The sequence below is a fragment of the Oncorhynchus nerka genome, linkage group LG18 (genome assembly GCF_034236695.1).
Source record: "Oncorhynchus nerka isolate Pitt River linkage group LG18, Oner_Uvic_2.0, whole genome shotgun sequence".
Lineage (NCBI taxonomy): Eukaryota > Metazoa > Chordata > Actinopteri > Salmoniformes > Salmonidae > Oncorhynchus > Oncorhynchus nerka.
In genome coordinates, this window is record NC_088413.1 from 20,145,164 (window position 1) to 20,171,348 (window position 26,185).

Consider the following 26,185-nt stretch of genomic DNA (forward strand, 5'->3'; position numbering starts at 1 on the left):
ATATTAAGGCTAAGTAGCAGATTAAGGCTAAATTAATCTTAGAACATCGTTGAAACGATGGACTTAGCCTTAAGATACTTTTGGGAAACGGGGCCCTGGCCTTTAGAGTTCACAACCACCCCCACAGAGTACCTTCTTTGAACAGCAGGTTGCTCTGTAGGCCACCCGCACATTATTGGCCCTGAGGCGCACGACTGTAGAAGTGTTGAGGATCCCATTGCCCTGGATGAAGATAAAATATTTTAAAATATCTGCCACAGCAACATATATTTGAATCATTTGAATAATTTTAGTTTTGTGCACAAATGTGATGACTAAATTGTCTTATTTGGAATTTTCTCATTTGGATTCTCAATGTGGACTTGTTTGGAAAATTGTCTTTCTGGGCCGAGCCTCCGTTAAACTGCAGTACCAAAACAAAACTGTAGGTGCAATCCAAATTGGGCTTCTAGACCAGTACGCTGGTACCTTGGAGGAGACGCCTGGTAGTCCGCTCTGGGAGAGGTAAAATCTGTCACCTGGAGGGAGAAAGGAGAAGGGGGAGAGAGGGAGAGGGGATAGAGGGAGAGAGAGAGGGGATAGAGGGAGAGAGAGAGCAAGAGCTAATGTAGCTGATAACAACTGGTAGCTTACAGCCACCAATTCGCTCAAATCAGTGTTTGTGGGGCAGAGAGAATATGAGAAAAGGAGGCCATTTTAGAGTTTTGAAACAAGACCCTTACTTTGCTGACAACGGACAGGGTTACATCTGTTCCTGACGGGGTGCTGGCGGGCGCCATGAGGCTCACTGCCCCCAGTCACCATGGAGATGTTGGCAGGGAAGGAAGAAGTGAATCTGCGATCGTTGGTCGCTCGGACGGTAAAGGTTCCTCAGGTTCTGTTGGCCGTTTCTACGTTGAATGGGACTGAAATGGTGGAAAACTATGGACAGAACAGGGCTTAGACTCTGATTGGTTAAGCAGTAGTAGTATTGATAAATGAGGCCTCAAGGCTCTGTATTTATGTTGATTTATTTTCCCTTTTGTACATTAACCATTTGCACATTGTTACAACACTGTATATATACATGATATGGAATTTGAAATGTCTTCATTCTTTTGGAACTTCTGTGAGTGTAATGTTTACTGTTATTTTTTATTGTTAATTTCACTTTTGTATATTATCTACTTCTCTTGCTTTGGCATATGTTTCCCATGACAAAAAAGCCCCTTTAATTTAAATGAATTCAGAGACACAGAGAGACACACAGAGAGGAGACAGAATGTTTGTTACTGTGTTATTGTTACACCACTTTCTCACAGATCCAGTTATGATTTGTGCCACAATTGTCATCATTCCATGTCTTTACAGGGTCATCTTGTCTAAAGTATATCTCAGCACAGTCCTCCTGCCCATTATCATCAGGCTGTCCTGCGCTCCAGTACCTAAACAACACAGAGAACCAGACAGTCAGACACTGTGGTACAAACATCCTCCTCATTTATACACATAGTCCTACGTTTTGAAGACACACTCTGTAAGATGATCATACCGTTATCAAGAATGGGCCCTTAACACATTTCACTACATTCATATGTCAATATTACCTGGTTTCTATAATACATCTATAGTTCTCATTGAATGACATTCATGAGTGGAAACGTACCTTTTTATGAACATATCTTTTTTTATTTTTTTTATCACCATATCAACTGGTAAAATGGTCAAATCTCTCACCCTGTGGTCAGTGATGTGCCGTCCACCCACTTCCAGGTCCCCTCAGTGACAGAGTCGGTCAGACCAATCCAGGCTCTCAGGTGGAGGTTGAAGACAAATGTCTGTTGTTGAGAAAGATAAAAACATATTATACTGCACATATTAGTGTACTGCTGGAAATTGACATTTCTCTCTCTCTCTCTCTCTCTCTCTCTCTCTCTGTCTCTCTCTGTGTCTCTCTGTGTGTCTCTCTCTCTCTCTCTCTCTCTCTCTGTCTCTCTCTCTCTGTGTCTCTCTCTCTCTGTCTCTCTCTCTCTGTGTCTCTCTCTGTCTCTCTCTGTGTCTCTCTCTGTCTCTCTCTGTGTCTCTCTCTCTCTCTGTCTCTCTCTCTCTGTGTCTCTCTCTCTCTGTGTCTCTCTCTCTCTGTGTCTCTCTCTCTCTGTGTCTCTGTCTCTCTCTCTCTCTCTCTCTCTCTCTCTCTCTCTCTCTCTCTCTCTCTGTCTCTGTCTCTCTCTGTCTCTCTGTCTCTCTCTCTCTCTCTCTCTGTCTCGCTGTCTCTCTGTCTCTCTCTCTCTGTCTCTCTCTCCTCTCTCCTCTCTCTGTCTCTCTCTCTCACCTGTTCCTCTCTGCTGTTTATGATCACGAGGTCTGCTCCTCTCCTCTTACAATCCTGTCTGCTCTCCTCCCAGGTTTTCTTCTCAGTAGAGAGGAAGTACAAACTGGAGTCAAAGTACCTCCATCCCTCCTGACAATGCTGCCCTGTTGAAGAGCAAAGGTGAACACATTGAGAAACTTAGCCAGTATCTTTATACTCATAAAGCCATGATATATAATTACTGTTGATTTTACTTCGAATTTATCACAGTTATATGTCACCCATCACAAAAAGCTTTGCCTGAATATGACCTTTCTCTTCAGTCAGGTTGTTGTATTTGGTCTGTAACTGGTCTCTCTCTGCAGTTGCGTTATTCTCATAAAGGGAACAACTCTGTGACAAGATGTTCCTTTTATCCTCAGAATCTTTGATGACTCTGTTATCTACAAAGTATAAACACATAGTTACTAGGTAAAACATAATTTAAATAGGCTTAGTAACCAGCACCTCTATATAACTGGGTGATAAGCAATGAACTTGGACACAAACTCACAGTAGACAGACAGGCCTATGATCCCAGCCAGTAGGACACACAGCAGCCCCAGAAACACTGCAGCAACTAGGGAGGGTCTCTTCCCTGAGCTATCAAGCTCTGTGGACACACATAATATACTGTTATGTTTTGTGTGTGTGTGTGTGTTTTACCTGAGTGCTGGTCTCCTGGTTCATTATTAGGAGCAGAGTCTGCTGTCTCTTCTCTCTTGGTGCTGGTCTCACCGTCTCTCAGGGTGTCTGCACTGACATAGATATCCACAATCCTCTCCTTCATCTCACCTCTGTTAAACTTTACCTTCTTTGTCATATCTGGTTCAGTATAGAGGACCTTTGACATCTTTAACAATGCCTGGGTCTTTCTTTCTATGTAGGTCTACTATACATTAAGTCTCTGATTCTAGAATTAATGTGGTGGTCTTCCAACATGGCCACCAGGAGATGTTGTATGTCAACTGCAGGCCCTCTATACGTTAAGTCTCTGCTTCTAGTGATATCTCTGTCTCTGAGTCATCTGTGTTTCTGTGTCTGTGTGACTGCTGTAGCTGTTAACTGTATGGAAGTAACAACAAAATTACATGGGAAGTTGTGGCTATGATAATACAAAAATGTTTACAAGTTTGAAAACTTGTGTGTGTAGTTGTGTGAGAGATTGTTACAGTGGTTATTGTTAAAGCATTTTCTGCTGCATAATATAAATGATTCCATGTCTCTACATGATCATCTTGTCCAGAGTACATCTCAACACAGTCCTCCTGTCCAGGGAATGGGACTTGCTATTTGTGATGATGGACGGGACATTATCATACCAGGAAGATATAGATCATAGAGGGGAAGTGGAGAACAAAGACTAGCTGTTAACATATATTAAATATCATATATAACAGTCAAACATGAGCATTTGATGTTGTGCTTATATGTAATTTGACAACAAAGACTGACTGTCAAAGATTATTAGAACACACAGCAGCCCCAGACACACTGCAGCAACTCCACGGGTCTCTTCCACCACTGAACATGCACTGAATCACACATTATTAAAGATCTTTGGTAATGTGTATCACTGTATCATCTAGGAATGGGACAAATAAAGGTATAGAAATACTGGGTAATCTCTCCTTTTTAATATATTATGTGTAATTTGTGTGTGTGTGTGTGTGTGTGTGTGTGTGTGTGTGTGTGTGTGTGTGTGTGTGTGTGTGTTTGTGCAATCTTACCTGAAGCAACAACTCCATCTCTTGTACTGGGCTTGAAGGCTCTTACGTTGGAATATATTTGGCCATCGATGTCTGTGTTCTTCATTGCATCAGGCTCATCGTCTTCAAATCTATCTGGGATTTCATAGACTCCTTTTGACATCTTAACACACTTGTGGTCAAATACAGTAACTTCTACCTCTTACCTCAACTCTAATGTACGTTTGTAGCTGTGTCGTCTCCCTGTGCTGTTCTGCGTCTGTGTGACTTTAGGTAGTGAAACTCCTTATCAGTCAACCACAGTGGATGACAAATTGTGAAATCAACACAACACTGACCACCATGTGACTTCCACCAGCCTGAGTTTGATAATATACATTATGTGACTCTATATCATGATATATGATGTATGTGTGAATTCACAGGGTCCCAATTTTTCATGTTCTAAAATAAATTGGGATCCTGTTAATTGACATATACACTACATATATCATGACTGAGTTTACTGCACCCCCAGCCTTCAAATGGAGAACACATTATGGCTCTCCCTCTGTGACTGGTGATGTAGGGGGGAGTTGCCCCTAGATGCTGATCTTTGGTCAGTTTTATATTTCTTCCACAAATGGTTAAGGTTGGGATTGGGGGAAAGTAACCTGATCCTAGATCTGTACTTAGGGGAAACTTCCCCCTGTGTTGAGACCGGCCACCAATGGCCATGTAGGGGTCTATGCTCTATCTATGCTGACTGTGAAGAGTTACTCAGAATGAAAAAGCAGAAGATCTGACAATATCTCCATAGTTTCAGTTTGACAGATTTAAGAGGAAGAAGAATAGAAACCCTTCACATGTATTATGATAAAACGTTCATATTTCCACCCTGTCTTTCAGTACAACATAACATATACATACTGGTTACATCTAATGACACAACTCTCTCTTCACTGATTCCACTGTTCCACATGACATCTACCTACATGATCTATTATACAACCCTATAGCTCTATTCAATTCCACACGAGGAGAGAACGCATCACACAGATCCTTAGATACAGAGTCTAAGTTGTCCCTCTGGTGGACGTAGTACTAACTACAGGTACAGCTGTAATGTTGGTGACAGAGACCTGGGTGGATGTAGTACTAACTACAGGTACAGCTGTAATGTTGGTGACAGAGACCTGGGTGGATGTAGTACTACCTACAGGTACAGCCTTAGTGTTGTAGTATGAACTACAGGTACAAATCAAATCAATGTAGTACTAATTACAGGTACAGATCAAATCAAAGTTTATTTGTCACGTGCGCAGAATACAACAGGTGAAATACCTTACAGTGAAATGCTTACTTACAGTCTCTAACCAATAGTGCGGAGAAAAAAAACAAAAAAAGTATGTGTGTGTAAGTAAAGAAATAAAACAACAGTAAAAAAGACATTTAAAAATAAGAGTAGCAAGGCTATATACAGACACCGGTTAGTCAGGCTTATTGAGGTAGTATGTACATGTGGGTATGGTTAAAGTGACTATGCATATCTGATGAACAGAGAGTAGCAGTAGAGTGAAAAGAGGGGTTGGCGAGTGGTGGGACACAGTGCAGATAGCCCGGTTAGCCAATGTGCGGGAGCACTGGTTGGTCGGGCCAATTGAGGTAGTATGTACATGAATGTATACTTAAAGTGTGTATGCATACAAGATAAACAGAGAGTAGCAGCAGCGTAAAAGAGGGTATTGGGGGGTGGCGGGGTGCACACAATGCAAATAGTCCGGGTAGCCATTTGATTGCCTGTTGAGGAGTCTTATGGCTTGGGGGTAAAAACTGTTGAGAAGCCTTTTTGTCCTAGACTTTGCACTCCGGTACCGCTTGCCATGCGGTAGTAGAGAGAACATTCTATGACTGGGGTGGCTGGGGTCTTTGACAATTTTCAGGGCCTTCCTCTGACACCACCTGGTGTAGAGGTCCTGGATGGCAGGCAGCTTTGCCCCAGTGATGTACTGGGTCGTACGCAATACCCTCTGAAGTGCCTTGCGGTCAGAGGCCGAGCAATTGCCGTAACAGGTAGTGATGCAAAAGGTCAGGATGCTCTCGATGTTGCAGCTGTAGAACCTTTTGAGGATCTCAGGACCCATGCCAAATCTTTTTAGTTTCCTGAGGGGGAATAGGCTTTGTCGTGCCCTCTTCACGACTGTCTTGGTGTGTTTTAACCATTCTAGTTTGTTGATGATGTGGACAAGGAATTTGAAGCTCTCAACCTGCTCCACTACAGCCCCATCGATGAGAATGGGGACGTGCTCGGTGCTCCTTTTCCTGTAGTCCACAATCATCTCCTTAGTCTTGGTTACAGTTAACCACTGTTGTGTCGTCAGCAAACTTAATGATGGTGTTGGAGTCGTGCCTGGCCATGCAGTTGTGGGTGAACTGGGAGTACAGCAGGGGACTGAGCACGCACCCTTGGGGAGCTCCAGTGTTGAGGATCAGTGTGGCAGATGTGTTGCTACCTACCCTCACCACCTGGGGGCGGCCCGTCAGGAAGTCCAGGATCCAGTTGCAGAGGCAGGTGTTTAGTCCCAGGTTCCTTAGCTTAATGATGAGCTTTAAGGGTACTATGGTGTTGAACGCTGAGCTGTAGTCAATGAATAGCATTCTCACATAGGTGTTCCTTTTGTCCAGGTGGGATAGGGCAGTGTGGAGTGCAATAGAGATTGCATCATCTGTGGATCTGTTTAGGCGGTATGCAAATTGGAGTGGGTCTAGGGTTTCTGGGATAATGGTGTTGATGTGAGCCATACCAGCCTTTCAAAGCACTTCATGGCTACGGACGTGAGTGCCACGGGTCTGTAGTCATTTAGGCAGGTTGCCTTTGTGTTCTTGGGAACAGGGACTATGGTGGTCTGCTTGAAGCATGTTGGTATTACAGACTCAATCAGGGACATGTTGAAAATGTCAGTGAAGACACCTGCCAGTTCGTCAGCACATGCCCTGAGCACACGTTCTGGTAATCCATCTGGCCCCGCAGCCTTGTGAATGTTGATCTGTTTTAAGGTCTTACTCATGTCGGCTACGGAGAGTGTGATCACACAGTCGTCCGGAACAGCTGACGCTCTCATGCATGACTGAGTGTTGCTTGCCTTGAAGCGAGCATAGAAGTGATTTAGCTCATCTGGTAGGCTCGTGTCACTGGGCAGCTCGTGGCTGTGCTTCCCTTTATAGTCTGTAATAGTTTGCAAGCCCTGCCACATCCGACGAGCGCCGGAGCCCGTGTAGTATGATTCAATCTTACCCATGTATTGACGCTTTGCCTGTTTGATGGTTCGTTGCAGGGCATTGCTGGATTTATTGTAAGCTTCCGGGTTAGAGTCCCGCACCTTGAAAGCGGCAGCTCTACCCTTTAGCTCAGTGCGAATGTTGCCTGTAATCCATGGCTTCTGGTTGGGGTATGTACGTACAGTCACTGTGGGGGCGACGTCCTCAATGCACTTATTGATAAAGCCAGTGACTGATGTGATGTATTCCTCAATGTCATCGGAAGAATCCCGGAACATGTTCCAGTCTGTGATAGCAAAACAGTCCTGTAGTTTAGCATCTTCTTCATCTGACCATTTCTTTATAGACCGAGTCACTGGTGCTTCCTGATTTAATTTTTGCTTGTAAGCAGGAATCAGGAGGATAGAATTGTGGTCAGATTTACCAAATGGAGGGCAAGGGAGAGCTCTGTACGCCTCTCTGTGTGTGGAGTACAGGTGTGCTAGAACCACCACAACTACCAACAAAATCACCACAACCACCACCACCACCACTACCACCACAACTATCAACAAAACCACCACAACCACCACTACCACAACAACCGACTACCACAACCGACACTACAACCACTACCACCACAACTATCAACAAAACCACCACAACCACCACTACCACAACAACCGACACTACCACAACTGACACAACCACCACTACACCACAACTACCAATACTACCACCACCACAACCACCACAACTGACACTACCACCACAACAACCACAACCGCTACCACCACTACCTCAGTTGTCTGACTAAGCGCTATTTCTCTTTCTCTTAACCACTCACTCTCTCCCACTGTATCTCTCTCTCTGTCTGTTCCATCTCCCCTTCCTCCAGGTGAAACCCCCCTCCACCCCCTGTCCACCCAGCTGACTGTAGTGCCTCTTTACTGGCAGCTTTCTGCCAACCTGACCGACGGTGTCAACTGGACAGGCATCGTCTGTGTCACCCTATGCCAAGACAATGGGACTCTGAACACTTCTATGGCGTTGGTCCCCAGGGCCGAGAACGTGACCCGGGTGGCTTGCAGCACCACCTGCTGTTCAAAGAAGGTAGAAGTAGTGGACAGGGCAGGCAATGTGGGTGTGTCTTTGGGCTCAGTGAAGGACTCTGTTGAGATGGTAGGGTGCTCTACAGCCCAGGGCCCCGTTTCCCAAAAGCATTTAAAGGCTCCATCGTTATTACCACAGGATCCTATTGTTCTAAGATTAATTTAGCCTTAATATGCTTTGGGAAACTGTGCCCAGGTCTCTGTCACCAACACTACAGCTGTACCTGTAGTTAGTACTACATCCACCCAGGTCTCTGTCACCAACACTACAGATGTACCTGTAGTTAGTATTACATCCACCCAGGTCTCTGTCACCAACACTGCAGATGTACCTGTAGTTAGTACTACATCCACCCAGGTCTCTGTCACCAACACTACAGTTGTACTTGTAGTTAGTACTACATCCACCCAGGTCTCTGTCACCAACACTACAGATGTACCTGTAGTTAGTACTACATCCACCCAGGTCTCTGTCACCAACACTACAGATGTACCTGTAGTTAGTACTATATCCACCCAGGTCTCTGTCCCCAACACTACACCTGTACCTGTAGTTAGTACTACATCCACCCAGGTCTCTGTCACCAACACTACAGCTGTACATGTAGTTAGTACTACATCCACCCCGGTCTCTGTCACCATCACTACAGATGTACCTGTAGTTAGTACTACATCCACCCAGGTCTCTGTCACCAACACTGCAGATGTAGGTGTAGTTAGTACTACATCCACCCAGGTCTCTGTCACCAACACAACAGCTGTACCTGTAGTTAGTACTACATCCACCCAGGTCTCTGTCACCAACACTACAGCTGTACCTGTAGTTAGTACTACATCCACCCAGGTCTCTGTTACCAACACTACAGCTGTACCTGTAGTGAGTACTTCATCCACCCAGGTCTCTGTCACCAACACTACAGTTGTACCTGTAGTTAGTACTACATCCACCAGAGGGCCTCCTTTGACTCTGTCCCTGTATCTAAGGGTCTGTGTGATGCTTTCTCTCCTCCTGTGGAATAGAGTAGAGATGTAGAGTTGTATAGTAGTTAATGTTGGTAGATGTCATGTGGAACAGTGGAATCAGTGCAGAGAGAGTTGTGTCATTAGATGTAACTGGTATGTATATGTTATCTTGTACTAAAAGACAGGGTGGAAATATGAACTTTTTGTCATAATACATGTGAAGGGTTTTTTATTCTTCTTTCTATTCTCTTAAATCTGTCAAACTGAAACTATGGAGATATTGTCAAAACTTCTGCTTTTCATTCTGAGTATCTATTCACAGTCAGTATATTTTATTTTTTATTTTACCTTTATTTAACCAGGCAAGTCAGTTAATTCTTATTACATTCTTATTTTCAATGACGGCCTGGGAACAGTGGGTAAACTGCCTGTTCAGGGGCAGAACGACAGATTTGTACCTTGTCAGCTCGTGGGTTTGAACTCGCAACCTTCCGGTTACTAGTCCAACGCTCTAACCACTAGGCTACGCTGCTGCCCCTATAGATAGAACAAAGAGCCTATATGGTACAGATCTAGAACTTTAACCATTTGTGCTGGACATTAAAAACTGACCTAAGATCAGTGTCTTGTGGCTACTTCCCCCTGCACCACCAGTCACAGAGTGCAAGACATAATTGTCTCTACAGTTGAAGGCTGGGGGTGCTGTAAACTTAGTCAGGATATATGTAGTGTATATGTGAATGTATCCAAAATTGGGACCCTGTGACCCACACATACATCATATAGGGTGCGGCAGGGTAGCCTAGTGGTTAGAGTGTTGGACTAGTAACCGGACTGGACTAGTAACCGGAAGGTTGCGAGTTCAAGCCCCCGAGCTGACAAGGTACAAATCTGTCGTTCTGCCCCTGAACAGGCAGTTAACCCACTGTTCCCAGGCCATCATTGAAAATAAGAATGTGTTCTTAACTGACTTGCCTGGTTAAATAAAGGTAAAATTAAAAAATTAAATAGCATGATATAGAGTCATATCGTGTAGTATATTATCACTTTGGTTGAATCACATGTTTAAAACTAATGATCACTGTGGGAAACAAACATGTTCACATTAGGAACTAAGGCTGGTTCAAGTCACGTGGGGAACAGTTTCCCCTTCACTGTGGTTGAAAGTTTAAAAAATAGTGTCACTACAGTAAAGTCACACAGACACAGCACTTTGCAGGGAGAAGACACAGCTACAGACGTAGATTAGAGTTGAGGTTAGATGTAGAAGTTACTGTATTTGAGCACAAGTGTGTTAAGATGTCAGAGGGAGTCTATGAAAACTCAGATGGATTTGAAGACGATGAGCCTGATGTAATGAAGAACACAGACATTGATGGCCAATTATATGGCAACGTAGGAGCCCTCAAATCCAGTCCAAGAGATGGAGTTGTTGTTTCAGGTAAGATTGCATGGACACACACACACACATAAGCACACACACACACATTGAACAGGTGAGATTACCCTGTATTGCTATAGCTTTATTTGTCCCAATCTTGGATGATACAGTAAAACACATTACCAAAGATTACTTTACTTACTTTAACAATTTGTGGTTTAGTACATTTTCAGTGGTGGAAGAGACCCTCTGGAGTTGCTGCAGTGTGTCTGGGGCTGCTGTGTGTTCTCCTATTGGCTGGGATAATAGGCCTGTCTGTCTACTGTAAGTTTAGTATGTTGTCACTGAGACTTAAGTAGCCTACTTAATCATCAATGTTGAGGAAATTACATTTTTAATTAACTCTTCCTTTTTACAGATGGAGTCATTGGTCATCACTACGCAACAGAGAGAGACCAGCTACAGGCCAGTTACAACACCCTGACCAAAGAGAGAGACCAGCTACAGACCAGTTACAACAACATGACTGAAGAGAGAAACCAGCTACAGACCAGTTACAACACCCTGACCAAAGAGAGCGACCAGCTACAGACGAGTTACAACACCATGACTGAAGAGAGAGACCAGCTACAGACCAGGGTTAGGTTCTATGGTGAGTGGAGTTCATTAATTTAGTACATAGAAGAGTATATTTGTAGACTTTTGAATGCCTGCTGTTCTGATGTGTTCATCTCAGAGAAACCCTGTCTAGCTGGATGGTGGAAGTTTGGCACCAGCTGTTATTATGTCTCCCCTACGATGAACACAGCTGGGGGCGGTCAGAGGGAGTGCAGAACAATGGGAGGAGAGATGGTTGTTATAAACAGCAGAGAAGAACAGGTAATACATAATACATTATTAATACTACAAAACTACAGTTTCTTTATTATCTACTTCTCTGATTAGTATTCAACATGTATAACCAACTGCATTGCAAATGTTCATATCACTGACAATTTTTTAAATACATTTGCTCTCAGAAACTAAAGTTTGCATGAAATGATATAAACTCATCAAAAAAGAAAAGTCCTCTCAGTCAACTGCATTTATTTTCAGCAAACTTAACATGTGTAAATACATATTTCTATGAACATACCAAGATTCAACAACTGAGACATAAACTGAACAAGTTCCACAGACATGTGACTAACAGAAATGGAATAATGTGTCCCTGAACAAAGGGGGGTCAAAATCAAAAGTAACAGTCAGTATCTGGTGTGGCCACCAGCTGCATTAACTTTTTATGGCTGAAGGGGCAGTATTGAATAGCTTGGATGAAAGGTGCACAGAGGTGCCCATATTAATTTAACTGCCTGCTCCTCAGTCCCAGTTGATAATATATGCATATTATTATTCATATTGAATAGAAAACACTCTGAAGTATCTAAAACTGTTTGAATGATGTCTGTGAGTATAAAATAATTCATATGGCAGGCAAAAACCTGAGGAAAAAAGAGCCGACGGTAGTGGGAATTATGAGGCTGGTTGATTTTCATCCAAGATCCTATTGAAATCAGAGTGAGATATGGATGAGTTTGCACTTCCTACGGCTTCCACTAGATGTCAACAGTCTGTGGAACTTTGTCTGATGCCTCTACTGTGAAGGGGGGCAAAATGAGAGGGGAATTAGTCAGGTCTGCCATGACCTGACCATGCTCTAACCATACACGTTCACATGAGAGGGAGCTCTGTTTCATCTCTCATCTGAAGTCAATGTAATTCTCCAGTTGGAACGTTATTCAAGATTTATGTTAAAAACATTCTAAAGATTGATTCAATACATCATTTGACATGTTTCTACTGACTGTTACAGAACTTTTGACAATTTCGTCAGCTTTTAGTGAACGCACTTAGTGACTTTGGATTTGTTTACCAAACGCGCTAACAAAAGTAGCTATTGGGACATAAATGATGGACATTACCGAACAAAACAAACATTTGGGAGTCCTGGTAGTGCATTCCGGAGAAGATCGGCAAAGGTAAGTGAAGATTTATAATGCTTTTTATGAGTTTTGTTGACTGCACAATTTGGCGGGTTTGTATGGCTTGCTTTTGTGGCTGAATGCTGTTTTCAGATTATTGAATATTGTGTTTTGCCGTAAAGATTTTGGAAATCTGACACAGCGGTTGCATTAAGAACAAGTGTATCTTTAATTCTATGTACAGCATGTATCTTTCATCAAAGTTTATGATGAGTGTTACAAATCCCTTTTGGCCCGACAGTCTAGAGCAGTGGTTCTTAACCTGGGTTCGATCGAACCCCAGGGGTTCGGTGAGTCAGTCTCAGGGGTTCGGCGGAGGTCAAGACAAACATCCGATTCATATGATTCATGATGACACGCTCCGCTTGGCCATCATTGGCTGCAGGTGATCAAGATACATCGCTTGGCCTATCTGTGCTGCAGGGAATTTGGTGCGCTCAGTTTGTGACTGTGGTGATGGTACGTCTTGTGATTTCTTTCTTAATATTTTTATCCCTTCATACTTACTATGTCGAGCAAAAAAAGAAAGTGGTCGGACGAATATGTACAATATGGATTTACATGTATAACCGAACGTGATAGGAGTCAGTGTCCTAACTGCATGATTTGCAATGCCAAGTTGAGCAATTCTAGTCTAGCACCGTCAAAACTAAGAGAACACTTCCTTAAGCTGCATGGAGATGGAAAATACAAGAACACAACGCTCGCTGAATTCAAGGTGAAGAGAGCCAGATTCGATGAAAAGGCTACTCTGCCTGTTCTCGGCTTTGTACCCATCAACAAACCGATCCTCACAGCATCGTACGAAGTTGCTTACCTGATCGCAAAGCAGGGCAAACCACACACCATTGGTGAAACACTCATAAAACCAGCTGTGTTGAAGATGGCGAATATCATGCTGGGAAAAGAGGCCGAAGTTAAGTTATCCCAAATTCCTCTTTCAAATGACACCATCAGCGACAGAATAGAGGACATGAGCAAAGACATCTTGGCTCAAGTAGTTGCAGATCTGATTTCAAGTCCGGCAAAATTCAGCCTTCAACTCGACGAGACCACAGAGGTTTCCAATCTAAGCCAGCTTGCTCTATTCGTGCGCTATGTGAAAGACGACATGATAAAGGAAGAATTTTTATTTTGTAAGCCTCTTACAACAACAACTAAGGCAGCCGATGTGAAGAAACTTGTGGATGACTTCTTCAAAGACAACAGTCTTTCGTGGGATATGGTTTCTGCAGTTTGTTCGGACGGAGCTCCAGTCATGCTGGGAAGAAAGTCTGGTTTTGGTGCGCTAGTGAAAGCCGATGCACCACACATCATTGTTATGCATTGTATTCTGCACAGGCATGCGTTGGCAACAAAAACCTTGCCTCCAAAACTGGCAGAAGTGTTAAAAATTGTAGTGGAATGCGTGAACTATGTGCGAACTAGTGCCCTGCTGCATCGCATCTTCAGTGAGCTGTATAAAGAAATGGGCGCTGAATTTGAGGTACTTCTGTACCATTCTAACGTTAGGTGGTTATCCCGGGGACAGGTGCTGAATCGTGTTTTTGCCGTGCGTGTGGAATTAGCCCTGTTTTTGCAAGAGCACCAACATTGTCATGCAGATTGCTTCAAAAATTCTGAGTTCATTCTCATTTTAGCGTACATGGCCGATATCTTCGCAGCTCTCAATCATCTCAATCAAAAGATGCAGGGCGGTGGAGTCAACATCATCGAAGCGGAGGAAAACCTGAAGGCTTTTCAAAAAAAGCTACCGTTATGGAAACGACGAACAGAGAACAATAACTTCGCAAACTTTCCCCTGCTGGACGAAGATGTATCTGGAATCGGAGACATTTCTGCACCCGCTGAACTGAAGCAAGCAATTGCCACGCACTTAGATGAGCTTGCAAAGTCTCTCGACGGATACTTCCCTACAAAAGAGTCATATCCAGCATGGGTGAGACAGCCGTTCACGTTTAGTGTTGAGACAACAGATGTCAATGATGAATACCTCGATGAAATCATTGAAATTCAGCAGAGCCAGGTTCAACAGCAACGCTTCAGAACAACAACGCTTTCAACGTTTTGGTGTCAATAAATGGTAACGTACCCTGTTATTGCTAAGAAAGCTCTGGAGATTTTCATACCATTTGTTACAACATATCTTTGCGAGCAATCCTTTTCGAGGATGCTGGACATAAAAAAGAAGAAAAGGAACAGACTTTGTTGCGAAAATGACATGAGAGTGGCACTTGCCAAGGTGAAGCCGCGCATTTCTGAACTGGTCTCTGAAAGGCAACAGCAGAAGTCACACTGATTTGCAGTAAATATTCATTATTATGTTTTTGTTTTTGTGTGAAAATGATAATCTGTGTGAAAATGTTTTGATGATTTTGTTCTTTGAACACAGTGATGTTGATGCACGGTTCATTTTGTGCACCAGTCAAATATATACCTATGTTTTGAATTTGATTTTTTTTTCAATTAAGAAGGGTTCGGTGAATGCGCATATGAAACTGTTGGGGTTCAGTACCTCCAACAAGGTTAAGAACCACTGGTCTAGAGGGAATGGTAAATAGACCCGTAACATAACTCATGCAATTTATAATAGCGACAAAGTAAAAGTGAGAACGAAATAACCACGACAACTGAAATCTACCGGCAAACTCAGGGTTTATTAGTAAACACATGGTAAGGGAGGGGGGGGGGGCTGAGCTGGACCCAAGGAAAGAAACAAATATCCAAAAATCCCCTAAGCTAGACTAGCCTATTTCAACCACAGCTAACTAACTTACCAAAAATACAGTGGGTGGTCTGCCCAGTTCTAACTAAGGTATTTAACTAAGTTTACCTACGGGTAGTGTATGCCCATGGGTGACTTGTCTTAGTACCCCCTTTTCCCACCAGCAAACAAACACAAACACCATAACCCAAAAAAATACTCACAGGTGAGGACAAAGTGATATGGAGGTGCTCAAACAAAAGAGAGCTCAATACATAAAGAGAGATAGAGACAGTAGGAGAGCGTGAAACATAGAGATCTACATTTTTCCGGATATTTTGTAGGCATTTCTGAACATGGCGCAATGTAAACTGAGGTTTTTGTATATAAATATGAACTTTATCGAACAAAACATATATGTATTGTGTAACATGAAGTCATATGAGTGTCATCTGATGAAGATCATCAAAGGTTAGTGATTCATTTTATCTCTTTCTGCTTTTTGGGACTCCTGTCTTACTGTGTTTGTCTGGGATTTTGCGGTGACCTAACATAATCGTTTGTGGTGCTTTCACTGAAAAGCCTATTTGAAATTGGACCCTTTGGTGGGATTAATAACAAGATTACCTTTAAAATGGTATGAGATACATGTATGTTGGAGGAATTTTAACTATGAGATTTCTGTTTCTGAATTTGGCGCCCTGCACTTTCACTGGCTGTTGTCATATCGGTCCCGTTACCAGGATTATAGCCATAAGAAGTTAAGTACTGCAGCTCATCTCCTCCTCATGGACGGCGCCAGATTTGGCAGTTTTTGGTATGAGATGTTACCCCACTCTTCCACCAAGGCACCTGCAAGTTCCCTGACATTTCTGGGGGGAATGGCCCTAGCCCTCACTCTCCGATCCAACACGTCCCAGACATGCTCAATGGGTTAGAGATCCGGGCTCTTTGGCAGAACACAGACATTCCTGTCTTGAGGGAAATTACGCACAGAACGAGTCGTATGTGTCACGCCCTGACCTTAGAGAGCCTTTTTATTTCTCTATTTGGTTAGGTCAGGGTGTGGTTTGGGGTTGGCATTCTAGTTTGTATATTTCTTTGTTGGCCGGATATGGTTCCCAATCAGAGGCAGCTGACTATCGTTTTTTCTGATTGGGGATCATACTTAGACAGCCCTTTTTCGCACCTATAGTTGTGGGATCTTGTTTTCTGTTTAGGTTCTTAGCCTTACAGAACTGTTTTGGTGTCATCAATAAAAAGACGATGTACGCCTACCATGCTGCGCCTTGGTCCACTCCTTCTACAAATGAGAGCCGTAACAGAGATCCCACCACCAACGGACCAAGCAGCGTGCCCGGTAGTGGAGGACATCATGGACATGGGAGGAGATAATGGCAGGGCATGAGTGCCTGCCGAGGAAACATGCGGAAGGGGCGAGTGAGGAACGGCGGCGATACCTGAAGTCACGGCAAGGACGGAAGCAAGAGAGGCCAGGACGCGTTGTGGCAGCTCCACGTACCAGGCTGCCAGTACGTCTCCTCAGTACGGTGAGACCTGTTCCGGCTCCACCAACGAAGCCTCCAGTGATGATCCATGGCACGAAGCCTCCAGTGATGATCCATTGCCCGGACACTGTAGTGATGATCCATGGCACAAAGCCTCCAGTGATAATCCATGACCCGCAGCCTCCAGTGACGGTCCCCAGTCCGGAGCCTGCAGCGACGGTCCCCAGTCCGGAGCCTCCAGCGACGTTCCCCAGTCCGGAGCCTCCAGCGAAGGTCCCCAGTCCGGAGCCTCCAGCGACGGTCCCCAGTCCGGAGCCTCCAGCGACGGTCCGCAGTCCGGAGCCTCCAGCGACGGTCCCCAGTCCGGAGCCTCCAGCGAAGGTCCCCAGTCCGGAGCCTCCAGCGACGGTCCCCAGTCCGGAGCCTACAGCGACGGTCCCCAGTCCGGAGCCTCCAGCGACGGTCCGCAGTCCGGAGCCTCCAGCGACGATCCCCAGTCCGGAGCCTCCAGCGAAGGTCCCCAGTCCGGAGCCTCCAGCGACGGTCCCCAGTCCGGAGCCTCCAGCGACAGTCCGCAGTCCGGAGCCTCCAGCGACGGTCCCCAGTCCGGAGCCTGCAGCGACGGTCCCCAGTCCGGAGCCTGCAGCGACGGTCCCCAGTCCGGAGCCTGCAGCGACGGTCCCCAGTCCGGAGCCTGCAGCGACGGTCCTCAGTCCGGAGCCTCCAGCTACGGTCCCCAGTCTGGAGCCTCCAGCGACAGTCCCCAGTCCGGAGCCTCCAGCGACGGTCCCCAGTCCAGAGCCTCCAGCGACGGTCCCCAGTCTGGAGTTTCCAGCGACGAGCTGCAGTCCAGAGCCTCCAGCGGGGGTTCCCAGTCCAGAGCCTCTTGCAACGATCCATGGTCCTGAGTCTCCATTGACGATCCACGATCCGGTTCCACAGAAGCAGAGAGATCGGCGGACGGAGCGGGGGCTACATCCCGAACTGGAGCCATCACCGAGGATAGATGCCCACACAGACCCTCCCATATTGAGTCAGGTTTTGCGGCAGGAGTCCGCACCTTCTTGGGGGTACTGTCACGCACTGACCTTAGATAGCCTTTTTATTTCTCTATTTGGTTAGGTTAGGGTGTGATTTGGGGTGGGCATTCTAGTTTGTATATGTCTTTGTTGGCCGGGTATGGTTCCCCATCAGAGGCAGCTGTCTATCGCTGTCTCTGATTGGGGATCATACTTAGGCAGCCATTTTCCCACCTTCAGTTGTGGGATCTTGTTTTCTGTATAGTTTTTTAGCCTTACAGAACTGTGCGCTTTCGTTTTTTTGTCTTTGTTATTTTGTTTTGGTGTCATTCCACTCCTTGTCATTCCACTCCTTCTACAAACGAGAGCCGTAACAGTATGGCTGGTGGCATTGTCATGCTGGAGGGTCATATCAGGAAGAGCCTGCAGGAAAGGTACCACATGAGGGAGGAGGATGTCTTCCCTGTAACGCACAGCGTTGAGATTGTCTGCAATGACAACAAGCTCAGTCCGATGATGCTGTGACACACCGCCCCAGACCCTCCACCTCCAAATCGATCCCACTCTAAATAATTGCAAATGAAAACAAACAATTAAATATTGACCTCCATCCCTATATTGTCACAGAAATCACAATGAAACCTGCAGTGGAACCAGTGCTGTCAGTCACAGCACACCCATGGCACATCGGATGAAGTACCTGAGGGTGGAGCCATGGGTGGCGTGACAGAGGTGACTGTTGGAGCTGTTCTCTTCCTTTTCTGTGCTGCAGAGAGAAACAGTCGTCAGACAGAGCATGTTTCATGAAAACAATTTTCTACTTTTTACATCAATACCTCTGGAGGAAGCTGCAGAAGTTTTGGAGGAGGTGGACATGCCTTGAGAGCTGGTGCTATGGACTGTAGATATGTAAAGAGAAACATTTAAAACATAAAGGTTTTTTTTCATAATTGAGCATGCGTTCATGGAGATGGCTGCATTCAAATAGCAGGGGGCAGGGACACCAGACAAGGCTGCTGTGGTGGTGTGACTAGAGGAGATGGAGGAGGTAATTGGTCCAGAGGAGGCCGCTTCGGTGGTGACAGACAGGGGGGTGGTGTGCATCATGGTGGTGGATGAAACCGCTTACAATGGCTTGGAGGAGCTAGTGTTTGTGGTGGTGCGGTTGAAGGACCGACAGTGGTGTGGCTGAGAGAACAGGCACGTGGCCTACTTCGGCAGCAGGAGGCTCCGGCGGCTCCTACAGGTGTTGCACACTGGGAGGCACTGGCGGTGGTGACGCAGCTGTCAGGGGGGATTCCTGTGGGGCGTCCAGCAGAGGAGATGGCATCAATGGTCTCATGCATAGCAGCCCTCCCCTGTGCCCTCGGTGTTCTGAGCGCTGCCCGATGCTCTTTCTCCTCTCCTTCTCACCCCTCTCCTGCCACGTGTATTCCTCCCCGGTGAGGCATGCGGTAACAACTGGGAGTCTTCTGTATCGGTATAGCCGATACGTCAGGACAGTTAGGATGTGCCCCAGGTCCTTCGCTATCAGCCCCTCTATTTGGGGGTGCTCTTCTAGGGCTGGGACTGGAACAGGGGCTGGGGGTCCTCCTGTGGTCGCTGGGGAGGAGGTGCTGGTGCACGACACAGTGCTGCTATTCAAGGAGAGGCGGTGGTGGGACCTGGTAGGGGCCAAGACGGCATTAGACGGGACCTTTCAATGGCTGAAGGGTAAAAAAGGAATAGGCCACATTTCTTAAACCCTTCCACCACATAGCGCATGTCCTTGCAGCGCTGGGACGGGTAGCGGAATACTCTGGTAAATTCTGATTTGTTTACAATGTAGAAGGGGTCAACATGGCTGGGGTCTCCAGCTACCTTGAAGAACCGAGCCTTTAACTTCTTGCGTCGAGACATCCCGGATCCGGAATCGTGACTACAGCCTCAAGCTCATTACCATAACGCAACGTTAACTATTCATGAAAATCGCAAATGAAATGAAATTAATCTATTTGCTCTCAAGCTTAGCCTCTTGTTAACAACACTGTCATCTCAGATTTTCAAAAATATGCTTCTCTACTATAGCAAACTAGCATTTAGCGTTAGCATTTAGCATTAGCATTTAGTGTTAGCATTAGCAGGCCACATTTTCAGAAAAACCAGCAAAAACATTCAATAAATAATTTACCTTTGAAGAACTTTGGATGTTTTCAATGAGGAGACTCTCAGTTAGATAGCAAATGTTCAGTTTTTCCTGAAAGATTTTTTATGCAGGAGAAATCGGTCCGTTTGGTGCATCACATTTGGCTACCAAAAAAAACGAAAATGTAGTTATCCAAACGCCGAACTTTTTTCCAAATTAACTCCATAATATCGACTGAAACATGGTAAACGTTGTTTAGAATCAATCCTCAAGGTGTTTTTCACATATCTCTTCGATGATATATCGGTCCTGGAAGTCTCCTCTCTCCTCTCAATCACATGGAAGAGTGGTTGCAGCTGGAGATTGCGCACCAATTTCGACGCAGGACACTGGGCGGACACCTGGTAAATGTAGTCTCTTATGGCCAATCTTCCAATGATATGCCTACAAATACTCCACAATGCTGCAGACATCTTGGATGAACGGCAGAGCGCATAAGCTCGTTCCCAGCATATTCACAGCCATATAAGGAGATGTTAGTAAACACAGCGTCAAAAATCCTGTTAATTTCCTGTTAGAAGTTGCATCTTGGTTTCGCCTGTAGCATTAGTTCTGGGGCACTCACAGATAATATCTTTGCAGTTTTGGAGACATCAGAGTTTTGTCTTTCCAAGGCTGTCAATTCCATGCATAGTCGAGCATCATTTCGTGACAAAATATTGCGCTTAAAACGGGCACGTCTTTTTATCCAATAATGACATAGCGCACCCATAGATTGAAGAGGTTAAAGAGCCAGACTATGCCACGTCCAGAGGCTACAGGGCATAGGTGCAGTGTGGTGGAAGAAAAATAAGTCTTCCCTTAGTGCTGCTGCCATCACCTCCGGGGTCCACATGTATCTTGTGCCCATCGAAGAGAAGAAGGAGAGGGTGCTCTTTCACTGTATGCTTGTTGAAGTAGTCAGACCACTTCCTGAACAGGTCCCCGTCAATGTAGCCACTGTTTGACCGTCCATACAAGGCTTGGGAGGGGCCTCCCAATGTGTTGTGGCAGCAGGGGAATCACTTGGGGTAGATGATAAACGGGGGGCATGTCATCTCTCTCTCTGTCTTGTCCTCTCTCTCTGATGCAGGCCAGCTCTGTGATGTGTTCCTTGGTCCACAGAGCCTGCTGGAACACGTGTTTCGCACCCCGGGGGGCCAGCACTTTGTGCCTGCTCTGACTGCTACTAAACCCAGTCTCGTCCCACTTATATATTTGTCTGGGTTTCTCCTCCAAGTGCTTCTCATAAGAAGTGAAGAAAGTGTCCATGGTCGGACGTGTGGCACACTCAGCTCTCACCCTGTCCAGGGTGTCCAGCCTCCTCATGCTCAGATTCTTGTGCCTCCTCCTGAACATTTCCCACCACCTCTTCCCCAGCAGTGGGATTGTCTTCCCTGGGTGCTGAAACCTGGAATAGAATAGAATGAAAATTCTCCATCCTGGATGAATTTTTTTATTTTGGCATCACAATATACATCCACATTTACATCACACATATTGAGAACAGTCAGTCCAGCATTCTACATACAATAACACATAGAACACCAGATACCTGCATATTTCATCAGCCTCTGTCTGGTGAAGGGGAACCCATGGCTGGCACAGTAGATTCAATACTGCTCCAGAGAATGTTCATCCTCGGTGCAAGCAATGTGGGTGGTCCAATGTGGGTGGTCCCTTCTGACCACCATGGGTGACCCTACCGGGGGTCTGCCGAGCTACACCCTGAACCTTGGTAGATAAGAAAATTAAACTGTTACTAGCAGATAAAATGAACATACACGTGGTCATCTCCTAAAAACAAAAGATGTCTAAACTTGGCAGCCTGACAGATAGTCATCCCTGCATGGAACATGTCCACCTGACTCCACTGCTTCCTCTTGTCGTCCTCCATGCTGTGTTGGGAACGTAGCTAAATAACTTGGCAGCCTGACAGATAGTCATCCCTGCATGGAACATGTCCACCTGACTCCACTGCTTCCTCTTGACGTCCTCCATGCTGTGTTGGGAACGTAGCTAAATAACTTGGCAGCCTGACAGATAGTCATCCCTGCATGGAACATGTCCACCTGACTCCACTGCTTCCTCTTGCTTCCTCCATGCTGTGTTGGGAACGTCTTGTGACAGATAGTCATCCCTCCATGCTGTGTTGGGAACGTAGCTAAATAACTTGGCAGCCTGACAGATAGTCATCCCTGCATGGAACATGTCCACCTGACTCCACTGCTTCCTCTTGTCGTCCTCCATGCTGTGTTGGGAACGTAGCTACATAACTTGGCAGCCTGACAGATAGTCATCCCTGCATGGAACATGTCCACCTGACTCCACTGCTTCCTCTTGTCGTCCTCCATGCTGTGTTGGGAACGTAGCTAAATAACTTGGCAGCCTGACAGATAGTCATCCCTGAAAGGAACATGTCCACCTGACTCCACTGCTTCCTCTTGTCGTCCTCCATGCTGTGTTGGGAACGTAGCTAAATAACTTGGCAGCCTGACAGATAGTCATCCCTGAAAGGAACATGTCCACCTGACTCCACTGCTTCCTCTTGACGTCCTCCATGCTGTGTTGGGAACGTAGCTAAATAACTTGCCATAATATACACATTCTAGAAAGATAACTCCACCTGAATATGTATAAACATTTACAATACATAGCTAAGGCATTGAAAGGTGACGATGAAAGGTTTCACAATAACTGAAAGTGTAGCCACCTTTGTTGTTATCTGTAATAAAAATGATTTAAATATTGATACATACATTGTAACATTTGACTAAATACTGCCTCTATGTAGTTGTTGTAAGAAGAAACGCAGCCAACTGTGATACGTGTCAAAAAGTGAATGGTTCAAAGTAGAAATGACCCCGTCAGACGACTCCAATTTTGATACGGCAAAGCTTGACAACGTTCAGCTGTTTTTGTGAAATGTATTATCTTACACTTAAACTCATTTATTTTTTGGTTACTAAGCAGTTTATCAACATTTAGTGACCAATCTAGCAATATTAGCAATGCTGTTAGCTATATTTCAGAGATAAAAAGTTGGATATTAAATGATGTGTGGTCTGTTGCGCAGTAAAATTTTACAACATAGAGTCTCCCTCAAAATGTGTATATATATATATATATATATATATATATATATATATATACACACACATTACTTTTTTGAAAACTCTCATAACCTAACTCAACTTGAATACATTTGAATGAAAATCAGTGGTCAGGCAGCTAGAAGGGTGTATTTAATCGCAAAACTTACCATTATCTTCTTCGAGTCCATTTAAGTTTTGAGCTCGAGCTGTCTGATATTGGGGGGAAATTGGGGGGAAATTAGTGACAGTACAGTACTACTACTACTACTGCTATTATGCCATTACTATTATACTACTACTATCATGATATTTTGAGTATGTGTACTTTTACTTTCTACTTAGTTTTCCAGCAGTGGTGGAAAAAGTACCCAATTGTCAAAGTAAAGATACCTTAATAGAAAATGACTGAAGAAAAATGGAATGTCTTCCAGTAAAATACTACTTGAGTAACAGTCTAAAAGTATTTGATTTTAAATATACTTAAGTATCAAAAGTAAAAGTCGAAATAATTTCAAATTCCTTATAAAGCAAACCGAACAGCATAATTTTCTTGTTTTTTTATTTACGGATAGCCATGGGCGTGCTCCAAACACCCAGACATAATTTACAAACAAAGCATGTGTTTAGTGAGTCTGCCAAATCAAAGGCAGTAGGGATGACCAGGGATGTCCTCTTGATAAGTGTGTGAATCAGACCAATTTCTTGTCCTGCTAAGTATTCAAAATGTAGCGAGTACTTTTGGGTGTCAGGGTATATAAAAAGTATATAATTATCTTCAGGAATATCGTGAAGTAAAAGTACTATTATGCTACTACTGTTATAATAATACTATTATACTACCACTATTATACTACCACTACTACTACTACTATCATACCACTCCTATTATGTATGTCTCTGCCGTGGAGATCAAATAATGGCCATTGTTTTTATTCCAAATTTATATTATAGATATTCATTCATGAATTTAAGAAGAATGTCTGGATTGGTTCTTTTTTAAAAGACGGAAGCTGGCAGTGGGTTGGCAACACACCATTTACAACTACGTGAGTGATTGACAGTTCTGAATTTCTTTAACTGTCTGTTTCTCTGTTGTTGCAATGATCATTTTTACAGTCCGATAACCTAATCTCCAGCCAGCTCTCTCTCTCTCTCTCTCTCTCTCTCTCTCTCTCTAATGGTAGCAAATAAGCCTGGTGACGAGGTTAACAGACTGATTCTCTATGATGTTTTAGACGATTATCAACTCTGATTCACTGTGTGGTTTATAGGTATTGGATGGAAGGGGAACCTAATAACTTGAATGACAAGGTGGCTTGTGTTGAGATCTCACAGACAGCAACAGACCCTTTGAAGAGTTGGAGGGATGGACCATGTGTTGAACAACACTGGGTCTGTGAGAAACCAATCACACCATAATTATTGGTTATGCCTGTGAAGCTTAAGATGCTTTTCTCTCTCTCTCTCTCTCTCTCTCTCTCTCTCTCTCTCTCTCTCTCTCTTGTTGTTTACCCAATTTGTAAGTCGCTCTGGATAAGAGCGTCTGCTAAATGACTTAAATGTAATGTAAATGTGATGATGTCTAGTAGTTATCATGTTGATGGTTGGATACAGTGCTGAATGGTTAAGTGATGATGTCTAGTAGTTATCATGTTGATGGTCATGATGAATGGTTAAGTGATGATGTCTAGTAGTTATCATGTTGATGGTCATGATGAATGGTTAAGTGATGATGTCTAGTAGTTATCATGTTGATAATCATGATGAATGGTTAAGTGATGATATTTAGTAGTTATCATGTTGATGGTCATGATGAATGGTTAAGTGATGATGTCTAGTAGTTATCATGTTGATGGTTGGATACAGTGCTGAATGGTTAAGTGATGATGTCTAGTAGTTATCATGTTGATGGTCATGATGAATGGTTAAGTGATGATGTTTAGTAGTTATCATGTTGATGGTCATGATGAATGGTTATGTTGTGATGATTAGTAGTTATTATGTTGATGGTCATGGTGAATGGTTATGTTGTGATGATTAGTAGTTATTATGTTGATGGTCATGGTGAATGGTTATGGTGTGATGATTAGTAGTTATTATGTTGATGGTCATGGTGAATGGTTATGGTGTGATGATTAGTAGTTATCATGTTGATGGTCATTATGAATGGTTAAGTGATGATGTCTAGTAGTTATCATGTTGATTGTCATGATAAATGGTTAAGTGATGATATTTAGTAGTTATCATGTTGATGGTCATGATGAATGGTTAAGTGATGATGTTCAGTAGTTATCATGTTGATGATCGGTTAAGTGATGATGTCTAGTAGTTATCATGTTGATGGTCAGGATGAATGGTTAAGTGATGATATTTAGTAGTTATCATGTTGATGGTCATGATGAATGGTTAAGTGATGATGTCTAGTATTTATCATGTTGATGGTTATGCTGAATGGTTAAGTGATGATATTTAGTAGTTATCATGTTGATGGTCATGATGAATGGTTAAGTGATGATGTCTAGTATTTATCATGTTGATGGTTATGCTGAATGGTTAAGTGATGATATTTAGTAGTTATCATGTTGATGGTTGGATACAGTGCTGAATGGTTAAGTGATGATGTTCAGTAGTTATCATGTTGATAATCATGATGAATGGTTAAGTGATGATGTCTAGTAGTTATCATGTTGATGGTCATGATGAATGGTTAAGTGATGATGTCTAGTAGTTATCATGTTGATGGTCATGATGAATGGTTATGTTGTGATGATTAGTAGTTATCATGTTGATGGTCATGATGAATGGTTAAGTGATGATGTCTAGTAGTTATCATGTTGATGGTCATGATGAATGGTTAAGTGATGATGTCTAGTAGTTATCATGTTGATGGTCATGATGAATGGTTATGTTGTGATGATTAGTAGTTATCATGTTGATGGTCAT

The 26,185-nt window shown here is 44.0% G+C and overlaps 2 protein-coding genes across 5 annotated transcripts in view; one reads left to right on the forward strand and one right to left on the reverse strand.

Moving 5' to 3' along the window:
• Positions 1-992: 992 nt before the first annotated feature.
• Positions 993-4,317, reverse strand: LOC135561803 (CD209 antigen-like protein A). Of its 4 annotated transcripts, none has more exons than XM_065003678.1 (6): positions 4,060-4,317; positions 2,844-2,942; positions 2,602-2,733; positions 2,312-2,454; positions 1,717-1,817; positions 993-1,424 (listed from the first exon to the last, which is right to left on the reverse strand). In XM_065003678.1, exons 1-6 carry the CDS (start codon positions 4,199-4,201, stop codon positions 1,283-1,285), a joined length of 759 nt encoding a protein of 252 aa, XP_064859750.1. In that variant the 5' UTR covers positions 4,202-4,317; the 3' UTR covers positions 993-1,282. The 4 variants fall into 4 exon arrangements, with proteins under 4 accessions (XP_064859750.1, XP_064859748.1, XP_064859749.1 ...); XM_065003676.1 differs by having other exon boundaries at positions 2,572-2,733; XM_065003677.1 differs by lacking the exon at positions 2,844-2,942 and adding an exon at positions 2,996-3,082 and having other exon boundaries at positions 2,572-2,733.
• Positions 4,318-10,554: 6,237 nt separating this feature from the next.
• LOC115125365 (oxidized low-density lipoprotein receptor 1-like) overlaps positions 10,555-26,185 on the forward strand; it is a 70,322-nt gene continuing 54,691 nt past the window's right edge. Inside the window, exons 1-4 of the mRNA XM_065003683.1 lie at positions 10,555-10,791; positions 10,954-11,055; positions 11,150-11,383; positions 11,468-11,610. Coding sequence (XP_064859755.1) covers positions 10,650-10,791; positions 10,954-11,055; positions 11,150-11,383; positions 11,468-11,610 — 621 coding nt within the window. The 5' untranslated portion in view covers positions 10,555-10,649. The remainder of the gene's footprint in view (positions 10,792-10,953; positions 11,056-11,149; positions 11,384-11,467; positions 11,611-26,185) is intronic.

What these genes read in the sequence shown, in the direction of transcription:
- LOC135561803 (XM_065003676.1), bottom strand. Translation starts at nt 4,201, where the DNA reads ATGTCAAAAGGAGTCTATGAAATCCCAGATAGATTTGAAGACGATGAG. An exon ending in CATAGGCCTGTCTGTCTACT is followed by an intron (nt 2,734 to 2,843) that starts GTGAGTTTGTGT and finishes TATACTTTGTAG; the next exon opens with ATAACAGAGTCATCAAAGAT. An exon ending in GGCACATCACTGACCACAGG is followed by an intron (nt 1,425 to 1,716) that starts GTGAGAGATTTG and finishes TGTGTTGTTTAG; the next exon opens with GTACTGGAGCGCAGGACAGC.